Below are 12,268 nucleotides of genomic sequence, written 5' to 3'. Positions count from 1 at the left end.
CGGCGGCGGCGACGGATGCGGCGGCGGCGGTGAGGGCGGTGGAGGCGGTGAGGGCGGCGGTGAGGGCGGTGGAGGCGGTGAGGGCGGCGGCGGCAAGGATGGAGGCGGCGGCGGCGGCGAGGGCGGCGGCGGCGGCGAGGGCGGCGGCGGCGGCGAGGGTGGCGGCGGCGGTGAGGGCGGTGGCGGCGGTGAGGGAGGCGGCGGTGGTGATGGTGGCGGCGGCGGCGACGGCGACGGCGAGGTTTGCGGCGGAGGCGGCGACTGGAAGGGGTGGCAGGCGCCACACTCTTCCGGAAATTCCTCTGCGACCATTTCGCACGCCTCCACCTCGATCCGGTCGGTGTTGCTCTTCACCCAGTTGATGCGAGACTCGCACGATGAGAAGCCCTTGTAGTTGGCGGTCAGATCTTGGGCGAGCGTTGCGAGGACGGCGTCGGTGCAGCTGTCCACGCCACACCGAGCAGCCAGGACGTAGGGCGGCGGCGGTGACGGCGGCGGCGGTGGTGATGGTGGCGGCGGCGGCGACGGCGACGGCGAGGTTTGCGGCGGAGGCGGCGACTGGAAGGGGTGGCAGGCGCCACACTCTTCCGGAAATTCCTCTGCGACCTTTTCGCACGCCTCCACCTCGATCCGGTCGGTGTTGCTCTTCACCCAGTTGATGCGAGACTCGCACGATGAGAAGCCCTTGTAGTTGGCGGTCAGATCTTGGGCGAGCGTTGCGAGGACGGCGTCGGTGCAGCTGTCCACGCCACACCGTGTGCCGCACACGCCCTGCAGGAAGAAGAGGATCACAATGCCGACTCGGAGAGCACGCGTGCTGGCGAGCAGGTGCACGGAGATCGCTGCGTGGCTGCGGCCCTCCACCCTCTTCTTCTTGACCTGCCCACGCAGCAGCGGCTCAAGGAACGCCGCGAGGAGCAGCGCCAGCACGGCCGCACAAGAGCGGAGAAAGAGCAGCGAGGCCACATCGACCTCTGAGAGGGCCGTGGCGGTCGTGAAGCTCTCCGCGAGTGAGGGTTTCACGAGTCGAGAGCCGATCTTGGTCGCGCCGCAAGTCTCGTCAAATGGGGCGAGCTCGGCGTAGGCGCCGATGTTGAGCTTCATGGAGGTAGTGCTTTCCTTGAGCGCCGCCTCCAGCGCCTGCTGGTCGAGGTCGAGGTTGGCGTGCTTGGTCACGTCCGAGCCGGGGGTGTAGCCCGCGATGTCGGGCCAAGGTCTCGTTTTGTTCCACGCCGCCGCCACGCCGCCAGGCGAGAGGCCGCCCACGTCGGCGCAAGTGATGCCGAGGCAGTCGTAGGTGCTCTCGAAGGCGGCCTTGACCGCCGCGAAGTCGGGCGCCGTCCCCTTCTTGACCGCCTCGATCCGCGCGGCGTCGCCGAGCGTGGCGAAGTTGTTCGGGCCGTGCCGCCCGCTGCTGAAGGTCATGTTGGTGCCGTCGAGGGCGGCGCTCACCCACTTGTCGGCGTAGTCAAAGTCCTCGTAGTAGTCGTAGAAGGCCGAGAAGGTCTGGTACGGGCAGCCGGCGCAGTCGCTGCCGTTGTACATCTTGCCCTCGGCGCTGGTGGAGAAGCCCTTCATGGTGCGGAGCCCGCTGGGGGCCTTGCCCGACAGCGAGTTCCCGCCGACGGCGTACAAGTCCTCGGCCAGGTCAAAGTTTGGAGTGTCGGTGCCGTTAGTGCTTTCCTTGAGCGCCGCCTCCAGCGCCTGCTGGTCGAGGTCGAGGTTGGCGTGCTTGGTCACGTCCGAGCCGGGGGTGTAGCCCGCGATGTCGGGCCAATCGCTGCCCTCAACGAGACCCAGAAGGAGACCCAGTAGGGCGACGAGGCCCGCCATCTCGCCCACGTTGTTTTGGATCTGCGAGGACGGGGGGGACAGGCGGCGGCGCGAGCGTCAGAAGCATAAAATGGGACGAGCATGGCGCGGGCTCGTTTTGGGGGTCGCGGGGGCGCAGTAGGCACGGAGGCGACCCGCGGCCGCGCGCTCAGCAGCGCTCAGACCGGCAATCCGATTGTGCCAGATTGACTCAATCCTCGGAGCGAGCCGCTCGCGCGGCGGTCGCAGCACGGCGTGCAGCCGGCACGGGCTCGCTGCAGTGGTGGTTGTGGGGCGAGGCGAGAGGGCCCGCGCGGGCGCAGCTCTCATCTCGCGCTGCGTCGCGCCGGGCGAGGGGCGAGGCGAGAGGCAACCACGGCAAACGGCACCTCGGCAATCCGCTCTGGATCATCCAACAACTCCAAATACGGCGTGCGGAGGGCGTGCAGCGAGGCCCGACTCGAGCCAGGTCGGCGAGTGCGGGGCGGCTATAAAATGAACTCGGGGGCACGGGACGCGGCACATACGGGGCACAAACGCGGGGCGGAAGGCGCTCGTATAGCAAAGAAAACACATTTCCCACAAGCGCCCTGGCTTTTCTGTTTTCCTGCTTGTTTCGAGAAGAAAAGAAACAGTTACTCCGGCTCAGCCCGCAAAAGGCGACGCTCTCACGCGATTGCTCACGCAGGCTCCCGCCGCTCAAGCCGCCGCTCAAGCCGGCAAAACATGTCCCTGCTAGCGTTCGCGCTGCCCACCCGGTCGCCACCCGTCGCGCTCCATGTGAGTGGGCCTCGGGCGTGTGTGGACCGGTCTCGATGGCGGCACGCTCTCTCTGACCTCAGCGTGCAAAGTACGATCGGAGGCAGCCTCGACGACGGCCTCGCCGCGCGGGTGTGGGACACCTACGACCGCATCGACTACGAGGCGGTGCTAGCAACGAGCGCAGCCGACGTAGTCGTCGATGACTCTGCAGAGGAGCTGACGTACGGCGAGTCGGACCTCGGCTTCTGTCTCGACGTGGTCGCGCGAGCGCGTGCCGCCGCCGCCGCCTCCTCCACCGACCGCCGCGGATTCTGCGACCTCGGAGCGGGCCGCGGCGCGATGGCGCTGGGCGTGGCGCTGGCGGAGCCGCAGCTCGAGGAAGGTGCCGGAGCGGCAGAGGCGTCGGAGGTGGTCGCGCTCGAGGTCGTGCCGGAGCTGTCTGCGATCGCCTCCGCCGCCTTTGCCGTCGCCAGCGACGCTCGCCTCCTCTCACTGCAAGGCTCATTTTACGATCACGATGTGCGATCAGCACACGCCCGAGACCCAGCAGCCGAGCGGCCGGCTGACCCCCACCGCTCGCCCGCACAGCTGCTGCGGCGCGCGGTCCGCGGTGCGCAGGTTGTCTACGCGTACGCGTCCAAGTTCGACTCTGCGGACGGGCAGCACGCGGCGCGGCCTCGCCGCGGCCCTCGGCTGCGGCTGACGGGCCACCCTCCCGCCGACCCGCCGGGGAAGTGCTTTGCCTCTAGGAGCGCCTGTCCGCAGCCCTCGCCGCCGCGTTGCGCGCCTGTCCGGACGGCGGGCGCGGTTGCGTCGTCGGCATCGTCAACAGGCGTCGCTCCATGCGCCGGCGAGCGAGTCTGTGGCTCTCGCTGGTCGAGTCCTCTATACCCTATAGGCGGCTGTGCGAGGCCGACGGGTGGCGCGTCGCCGCGCCACCACTGCAGGGGCCCACGCCCGAGGAGAGCGCGCGGGTGGGGGTGGCGCGTTTCTACCGTCTCGTCGCACCACCGGGCACAGGCGTCTCGTAGGAGGGAGGGGACAGAGGAGGCTTTAGGTTAGCGTTACAACTGACATGTAGGCCAGGTAGAAAGGTGAAGAACAGTCTCGAACTGGACACCAACGCGGTATGGGTGGGGACGCGCGGGACAGACGAAGTCTTGGCCGTCCGAAAAGAAAAGAAACCGCCGCAGCGCAGCCCCGGCTGCAGGCGGGCACGGGGGACGTGCCCAAGGACGGCCGCCCGCCTAGCGCCTTGTTTACCCAAAGGTCTCCCACGCCGCAATCCGACCAATGGAAATTACACAAGCCGTGCCACATTCTCCGAGGTGCATGTCGTGTGCGCGGCCGAGGAGGAGGGCAGCAAGGCGCGGTGAGCCTGTGTCTGCTGTCTCCGTACGTATACTCTCGTCTCTTGTACGTCCACATCTCTCTACGTCTCTCTCTCTCTCGGTGTTGTAGATAGACTCGATTTCACTCGCGAGTCCCGAGTCGTATTCATCCCGCGCTTGCAGTTGCACTGTGGGTTGACGGTTGTTGATGTTGCACCATGTGTTGCAGCCTTGCACTCTGGTTGCACGTCACTGTACACCTGAGCCACCTGGCTGCCGTCTACTCGACGTGACATGTGTCTCAGGTCTCACCAAAAACGGACACATACAAGTGTGTCACAACCAGGAACCACACACACACAGCTCGCACCTCGTAAACGCAATAATTACACAGGGGCCCCTGTGCCCCCGTGAGTCCTTCCAAGATCCTGCTCGTGCAGGTGGAACGCCCGGCGAGACGCTTTGGGTTTGGCCAATCTCTCTCAGTCTCACAAGCGCGTCGTCTCGCCGCGCGCACAAGCGCACAACGCTACTATGCTTGATGTTTCTGAGCGCTGTCGCGGGATGGTCGCAAGTCTTTGGTGGCGCCGCACACCGAGCGCTCTGCACGTTGCGGGGCAAGACCTACAAACCCCGTTGCGACCTTCCTTGGCGTGCGGTGCCCACCAGCCACGAGCAGGTGCCACGATGGCTACTCGGGTCCCCACTGCCAGTCTGAAGCGCCGTGGCTTGCACTTGCATACGGCTTTGACATTAACCCGTTCGCCTTACTTTATCCGCAAGAAAGCTTTTCAACATTTCGTCGGAACTCGGAAGACGTGGATATTGCGCCCGAATATAACTCGACCCATCGCTCAAGACCTACATCGAAGCTGTGCCTCTGTCGCGCGTGCAAGACATCGCAGAGACACTGGGCAGCTTCTACGCGCGATCTACCAAAAGACATACACCATGCAGGCGACAGCATATGACACTCAGGCAAGTGTCGAAACGGCGCTCAGAGCAGGACGAGGCAACTGGTTCATCGGAGGCGAGGGATCGTTCACAGTTCACCGACAGCCATACGAAGCGTATAGATGTTGAAGGAGCGCTGATGACGACGAGCTTCCACGCCGAGGGCGGGGACACCAAGCTTTGGCTCGCAGTGGATGGGCTCGGAACTAACTTCGAGGAGGTGCGGCGGCGATGGGCGGCGAGCTTCGCTGCGGACGGCCACGACCTCTACCCGTGGGGGCTGGAGCTGCGCCCCATTTGGGAGGTGGTGGAGCGGATCGATGCCGCAAAGCCAAAGGGCGTGCGCGGGCGTGCGCGCACGTGCGCGGGCGGGCGCGTAGTGCCGCGTAGTGCCGCGTAGTGCCGCGCGCGCGCGCGCGTGCGCGCACGTGCGCGCGCGTGCGCGGCGTGCGCGGCCAGGGCGCAGGCAAGAGTGCCTGAGGGCATGGGGGTGGGCGCCACCCTGGGGCTACCCATAGCATCGTCGGCTCAGTGATGGGTATACGGTTCGGATATGCCTTGGCCATTGCGCATTGCGTGGAGGATATTATGGGATTGGGCCTCCTTGCAGGTGTGTTGCTGTTGGGACATGGGAGACTGGTTGGGTAGTAGGCTAAGTTCTGTGAGCCTCGAGGCTTTACGGGTCTAAGTGTGACCGGTCACGCTGGGGTGCTTACGCGGTCTAAGATCGGCGGGAGCCTCTTATGGTTGCGGGCTAAGTCGGCCGTGATCATTATAGGGTTGCCTCAAAATGTTCTTCGCCTGCGGCGGGCGTGCGCCGTCGGCGTCGCAACTTGCGCACGGAGGCTGAGAGGAGGGCGTGCGCGGCAAGTGGCGACGGCACTTGTAGCTTTTTGACCCATGGGGTCGTGCAAAATATCCAGGGTTCACACTTTTTAGTTTGCAGACCGCGGGCCGGAAAAGGTTGGGCTGTGGCTGGGCGCCCCGGCGGCGCACGCGTACAGCCGGTGGGTCGGTCGGCGCATCTTCGCCATGTACGCGGACATGGTCCCGACGGACCCTCGCAGCGACGGGTCCGGCAGCTCCGGGTGCGCTGCGAAGTACGCCACCGCCTTGGCGTGCATCTCGGCGCGCAAGTGTGGGTCGGTGCACACGTGCAGGCTCGAGTTGGCGCGGGCTGCGAGGAGCAACCTCCGTTCCTCAGCGCCGAGCAGCGGAGCGAGGCGATCCGGCGAAGGGACGCTCCGCAACGCAAAGTGCAGCACGGTGGCGACGAGTGCGGCTTGCTCCGGCGCATGGAAGTTGGCATCGCGCCGCGACCGGAAGTAAAAGTGAGGGTCGCGCGAGTAGCTGAGCCACGTGGGCAGGAAGCTCTCGAGCACCCACCGCGTGCGGCGCACCGAGATGAAGCCGGCGTTGAGCATCATCGGGTCAGCCTGCAGGTCGACGCTGCAGCGCGGCCCGCGACGCGCGACGCTCAGGCTGCTGCCGCCGCCACTCGCGTCTCCGCTCGGCGCGCGCGTCTGCGCAAAGATCGACTCGAGCGACCGGTCGGGGCGCAGGACGAGCGTATCGCTGTCGAGGAACGTGCACCGGGTGGCGTTGCCGTTGTCGGCGAACAGGCGCAACATCGCGTCGACCTAGTACCAGACGGTCTCGGCGAGCTGCGGCGACCTGTGCGTGTGCGCACACGGGCGTCCTCAGTTTCGGAGCGTGGGGCGCAATTTGGAATGGGGCGACGCGCGCACTCCTCGCCACGACGGATTGGCGTCTTGAGCGGCACCATGTCGAACTGCCAGCCGTAGCCGTGGCGCTCCGCGTAGCGCTGCTTCGAGAGCGTCTGCGCCGGGCACGGGTCCGTCGTGCCGAACCAATAGGAGAAGAGCAAGTGATGCTCGTGATGCCGGCGCTTGTGGCGTTGCTGCGCGCGACGCGGCCATGGCGACGTGGTGTGGCGGTGTGAACGTGAGAATCGGCCGGCGGCGGCTCAGCTGCGCTTGCTGATCGTCGCGAGTGGCGTGCGCGAAGAGTGCTCACGGCCGGCGGGAACTCACGCGAATCGGGGCTGCGTGCTCCGCCGCGGGCCGCCTTAGGGCTCGTCGAGCCGCCGGCGGCCGCAGCTGCTGGATGGGGTGCTCCGGCTCCAAGGACGCGAAGCTGGAGTTCCAGGAGGCGCCGTCGCCATCTGCCTCTCCGGTGCTGAAGCCCGAGGGGATCGGCGTGGAGGCTGTAAAAGCCAGCAGCGTCCTCGTCGCAGTCGGCACGTACACGCCAATCATTCACCTCTTCTCTCTCGATTCGCAAGCGGCGCTCACGCCAGTCGCCACCTCGACGGAGTTCGGCTCCAACCACGAGGCAATCGTCCTCTCGCCTGTGTCGGGGGACACCGCCACCCTTGTGGTGGCGAACAACAACGCCGCATCGATTGCGGCCAACGGCATAAGCGGCCCGGAGCACCTGCAGGGCGAGACGCACGTGCATACTGCGCGAGTCTCTGCCGCGGGCAACGTCGAGCCGTGCACCAAGCTGCTCTTGCCCGGCGAGGGGCCCATCCACGCTTGTGTGCATCCCTCGGGCACAGTGGCCATTGCCAATTACGTGGGTGGGACCATGAATCTGGTCGCGGACAGCACCGTGGTGAACACAGAGAAGCTCGCTGAGCCGAACCACGGAGGATCCGCCCACATGGCGACCTTCGATTTCTGCACCCCAGCCTACCCGTTGCGTACATTATCTACGAGGCGGAGGGCGACGTGGCGACGTGGACGTGGCCGCGTTCCGACGAATGGAACGCGGACGGCACCCCTCAAAGGACGCCCAAAGAGCTGCAGCGGTGCAAGACATCGCCGCACGACGGTTTGAACCTGCCCACCTCGTTTTCTCTCACCGCAAAGGGTGACTTCGGCTACACCACCACCCGCACCGCCCGCGTGCCCGGCGGCGACGGGCGACCACCGGCCCCAGTGGGCGTCTTCGAGGTGGATGCGGCCGAGGGCACACTCACGCACCGCCAGTGGGTCGACAGCGGCGGGTGGAACACGCGCGACAGCGTGCTGAGCCCGGATGACAGCGCGCTGCTGGCGGTGGACGTCCTCGGCGGCACGCTCACTGCGTTCAAACGCGACGTGACGAGCGGACTGCTCGAGAAGAGCGCAGTGGTCAGCGCGCCCAAGGCCACGGGGATCACCGTGTGGAAGCCGGCCTCGTAGTTGACCTTGCACGTGTGTTGAACACACGTGTCGTGCTTGTGCTTGTGCTTGCTTGCGCTTGCTGCTTGCCACCTTGCGTTGCTGCTGCTCGGTGCTGCTGCTTTGAGTGGGTCGGTCGATCGGTGCAGCTCACGACCGTTACTGCATGCCGCGTTCGCATGGGGCACCCGTTTTTTTTTTTAGCTCTTACAACGACCGGACAGCCGGCCCTGAGCGACGGTATCCCTGGTAGCTTGGAGTGTGTGGTCTCTACAACCCCTACACCACATCCCACACCGGTAGAGCTCGACTGCACCTCGGCAAGCATACGAGAAAAAAATTGCGACGCCTTGCGACGCCTACAGACACAAGCGACAAGGGGATCGAAGAAAAGCGCTTTTGATTGCGTCTTCAGACATTCACTTCATTTGAACTCGGGGGCACGGGACGCGGCACAAACGGGGCACAAACGCTTAGCCTTGTTATTGAGAAGAAAATTGCTCTGTGAAACACACAAACATTCACGCTACCTACGCGGGCACCCCGCCCGCAGCGCCAGACTCCGCTGGCCAGGCGATGTGGGTCGTCGGCCTCACCGGTTCAATCGGGATGGGCAAGTCTGCGGTCTCAGACATGCTGCGCGGGCTGGGCGTCCCTGTAAGCGACGCCGACGCGATCGTGCATGCCATCTACGCAAAGGGCGGGGCGGCTGTGGAGCCGCTCTCGCGCGAGTTTCCCGGAGTGGTCATCGACGGGGCAGTGTCGCGGCCGGCGCTCTCCAAAGCCGTCTTGGGCGATGCGGCCGCTCTCAAGCGGCTCGAGGCGCTCGTCCACCCTCTGGTGCGTGCGGCGAGGCGCGACTTCCTCGCTCGCGCGCGCGCTGCTGCTGAGCCACTCGCGGTCCTCGACATACCGCTCCTGTACGAGGCGGGCTGCGAGAAGGAGTGCGACGAGGTCCTCGTGGTGAGCGCGCCGCCAAGCGTGCAGCGAGAGCGCGTCCTGTCGCGCCCAAACATGCGCGCGATGGCGCCGGAAGAGGCGGCGGCAAAGTTTGAGGCGATCCTGGCCAATCAGCTCCCCGACGCCGAGAAGCGCAAGCGCGCCCACTGCGTCATCGACACCGGCGCGCCAATGGAGAGCACGCGCGCCGCGGTCGCCGCCTTTGCAGAGCAGCGCCGCCCGCTGGGCGCGCAGAGGAGACGGCGGCGGCGGCTAGCGGCGGCGGCGGCGGCGGCGGCGGCGGTTGCGGTGCTGGTGGCTGCTGTCGCGGGCCGACACCGCTGAAGGATGCCTAGGAAGGACGCCTAGGTAGAGCTGTAGAGCGGCGACGGTCGCAGGTGTCAACCCAACGTGTGCGTGTGTCGTCCGTGTATTGCAATTGGTTGTGTGGCCCGGCCAAGACGCAAGACGCCGCGTCGGACTTTTTAGAAAAGCCGTCACCGGCCACACGAACACACCTCACACGTCTCGCTTGAGATATGCACATATATCTGTCTTTCATGTGCATGTGCGCCCGAAATGTCAAATCACAAAATGGGAGGAATGTCAAATGAAAGTGCCAAGTGGTCGGACCCGACCGGACACGACAACATGTACATGTACATGTACCTTGATTGGAGCGAGACGCCAGAAAACAAACCGAAAAGATACACTCACGAATCAGAAAAACGCAACAATAAATAAATAAAGAACTAGAGAATAAATAAAACGGACATCCCAAGCTAGGGCTGGGTCGAGGACAGACACGTCCCCACCTTTGCAGGATAGGATTTTGCAAGGGCGAGGGGGAGGGGGCGCATCGCGGCGTGGAGAGGGTTGGGCACAGACAGTGCCTTCAAGACGTTTTCTCTTCGGTTGGACGCGACTGCAATGGTGGGCGACGCCGAGGCGGACGAGGAGGAGTCGCAGGTGGCCACGAACCTGGCCAAGGCGGCGGCGCTCAAGGAGGAGGGCAACGAGGCCTTCAAGCGCGGCGACTACAAGGCCGCGATGATCGCGTATCATCAAATCTACATGTACGTGCACGGCTTCTCTGAGACATCCGGTGGCGCTGGCGCGTCAAGCTCGCCGGCCGGTCTGCCTTGGAGCCCACGCAAGTCGGTCACCGAGGCCGAGACGGCGCAGCTTCGCTCGCTCAAGGTCGCGCACTTCTCGAACCTCGCGGCGTGCCACCTGAAGCTGGGCGCCGTGCCAAAGGCGCGAGACTGCTGCTCCAAGGCCCTCGCCCTGGATCCGGGCCACCTGAAGGCGCGCTTCCGCCGCGGCAAGTGCCTCGCGGCGCTCGGTGCGCTCGACGACGCGCGGGACGACCTCGAGACGGTTGCTGCGCCCTCCTACCCTCCTACCCTCCACCGCCCACATCGGAAGTGTCTCGGAAGTGTCTAGGAAGTGTGCTGCGCGCCCACCCTCCTACCCTCCACCACCGCCCACCCCTGCGACGCCTCTTCTCCCTCCCCGCCTCTCTCCTCTCCTGCCGCCTCTCTCTGCTCTCTGTGTCGCGAGAAAGCGAAGCGGAGCCCTCCCCCTAAAGGTCCTGCGCGCCGACCCCGAGAATCGCGAGGCGCACCGGGAGCTGCGCGAGCTCAAGATGCGGCTGGCGACGCAGCGGCGGCGCGAGGCCAAGAAGTTTGCGGGCTTCTTCGACCGCCTCGTGGGCGAAGCAGCGGACGGCGGGACGCCCGAAGACAGCCCTGACGGCGGCGACCAGAGCGGGTCGGCCGAGCAGTCGCTGCCGCGAGAGGAAGAGGCGGAGATTGGCCGAGATTGGCCGAGATTGGCCGAGATTGCGCGAGATGATCCGAGATCGGCCGCGAGCGGAGGCGGAGACGCCGCCCGCTCGCCGGCCGACTTTCTTTTTTCGCCCACCCTCTTTTTGTTTTCTCAGGCGGAGGCGCCGCCAGACGCGCCCACGCCCGCGCCCGCCGAAGCGGCGGCAGCGGCGGCAGCGGCAGCTGCGGCGGCAGCGCCGGCGGCAGAGGCGGCGACGGAGGGAGAGGCGGCGACGGCGGCAGAGGCGGCGACGGAGGCAGAGGCGGCGACGGAGGGAGAGGCGGAGGCGGAGGGAGAGGCGGCGGCGGAGGCGGAGGCGGAGGAGGAGGCGGAGGAGAAGGCGGAGGCGGAGGCGCCAGTCGAGGCACCGGTCGCGCCGGCGGCCGCGCCGCCGCCCGCCGCCAACATCGAAGGAGGCCTCTCTGAAAGTGAGGTGGAGAGGCGGCGGGTGGCGGCGGGCAAGCTGAGAGGCTGTGTTCGAAGTCGTCCGTGAGGACATGTCCGGGACACGTCCACGACATGTCCGAGACGTGTGGCCGTAGGCCTCGGCCGCTGCCCCCATACCTCCGGAGTCTCGAATCCAGTGTGGGTTCAGGTCCTTGGGTGGTGCGGTAGGCCTCTCACGCTCGCAGCTGCTCGAGATCATCGAAGCGCAGGCGCGCGCATCCCCTACCCCCACGGTACCCGAACCCATACTCCCCTACCCCACGGTACCCGAACCCACCCTCCCTACCCCACGGTACCCGAACCCACCCTCCCTACCCCACGGTACCCGAACCCACCCTCCCTACCCCACGGTACCCGAACCAACCCTCCCTACCCCACGGTACCCGAACCCACCCTCCCTACCCCACGGTACCCGAACCTACCCTCCCTACCCCACGGTACCCGAACCTACCCTCCCTACACGGTACCCGAACCCACCCTCCCTACCCCACGGTACCCGAACCCACCGCGATGCCCTTCTCCCTGGGAAGCGCACACTCCATTGTGTCTTGCCCCAGCTGCACTCCGTCGTCTGTGGCGGCGCGGTGTGTCGCACTGACCGACAGACCGACGGACCGGCGGGCGCGAGATGTAGTCGAGATGCAGCCGAGATGCAGCCGAGACCCAGCCGAGACCCAGCCGAGACCCAGCCGAGATGCAGCCGAGATACTGACAGGCGGGCGCGAGCGACGCCGCGCTGCGCGTGGCCGAAGCGGCGATCCCGGCGGCGGTTGCGGCGGCGAGGGCGGCGGCGTCGGCGTCGTTTGCGCCGGGAGCGGATGCGGCGGCGGCGGCGGCTGCGAAGGCGGCGACGGCGCGGGCGGCGGCGGCGCGGGCGGCGGCGGCGCGGGCGGCGGCGGCGCGGGCGGCGGCGGCGCGGTCGGCCACGCTTCCGGCTGCTGAGGCTGGGGCGGTGAGAGTGGTGGCAGAGGCGACGGAAGGCCCTCTCGGGGACATTGGGGAGCG

The 12,268-nt window shown here is 66.5% G+C and overlaps 4 protein-coding genes across 4 annotated transcripts in view; 3 read left to right on the top strand and 1 right to left on the bottom strand.

The window, feature by feature from the left end:
- Positions 1–5,794: 5,794 nt before the first annotated feature.
- EMIHUDRAFT_240079 (hypothetical protein) lies at positions 5,795–6,799 on the bottom strand (the record flags this gene model as incomplete). The annotated part of the gene is made up of 3 exons (XM_005775018.1): positions 5,795–6,499; positions 6,643–6,699; positions 6,731–6,799. 3 exons carry the CDS (start codon positions 6,797–6,799, stop codon positions 5,795–5,797), a joined length of 831 nt encoding a protein of 276 aa, XP_005775075.1.
- A 187-nt stretch (positions 6,800–6,986) lies between these two features.
- EMIHUDRAFT_240078 (hypothetical protein) lies at positions 6,987–8,068 on the top strand (the record flags this gene model as incomplete). The annotated part of the gene is made up of 2 exons (XM_005775017.1): positions 6,987–7,496; positions 7,601–8,068. The coding sequence occupies 2 exons, from the start codon at positions 6,987–6,989 to the stop codon at positions 8,066–8,068; spliced, it is 978 nt and encodes a 325-aa protein (XP_005775074.1).
- A 555-nt stretch (positions 8,069–8,623) lies between these two features.
- Positions 8,624–9,342, top strand: EMIHUDRAFT_240077 (hypothetical protein; the record flags this gene model as incomplete). Its single annotated transcript, XM_005775016.1, has 2 exons — positions 8,624–9,199; positions 9,334–9,342. 2 exons carry the CDS (start codon positions 8,624–8,626, stop codon positions 9,340–9,342), a joined length of 585 nt encoding a protein of 194 aa, XP_005775073.1.
- A 574-nt stretch (positions 9,343–9,916) lies between these two features.
- The window catches only part of EMIHUDRAFT_240076 (hypothetical protein), a gene marked incomplete at both ends in the record, with an annotated part of 2,701 nt that continues 349 nt past the window's right edge, over positions 9,917–12,268 (top strand). Inside the window, 2 exons of the mRNA XM_005775015.1 lie at positions 9,917–10,366; positions 10,578–10,697. Coding sequence (XP_005775072.1) covers positions 9,917–10,366; positions 10,578–10,697 — 570 coding nt within the window. The remainder of the gene's footprint in view (positions 10,367–10,577; positions 10,698–12,268) is intronic.

The sequence above is a fragment of the Emiliania huxleyi genome, assembly GCF_000372725.1.
Source record: "Emiliania huxleyi CCMP1516 unplaced genomic scaffold EMIHUscaffold_301, whole genome shotgun sequence".
NCBI classification, from domain to species: domain Eukaryota; phylum Haptophyta; order Isochrysidales; family Noelaerhabdaceae; genus Emiliania; species Emiliania huxleyi.
The sequence above is the reverse complement of the archived record's forward strand: the minus strand, read 5'-3'. Positions and strand labels throughout refer to the sequence as shown.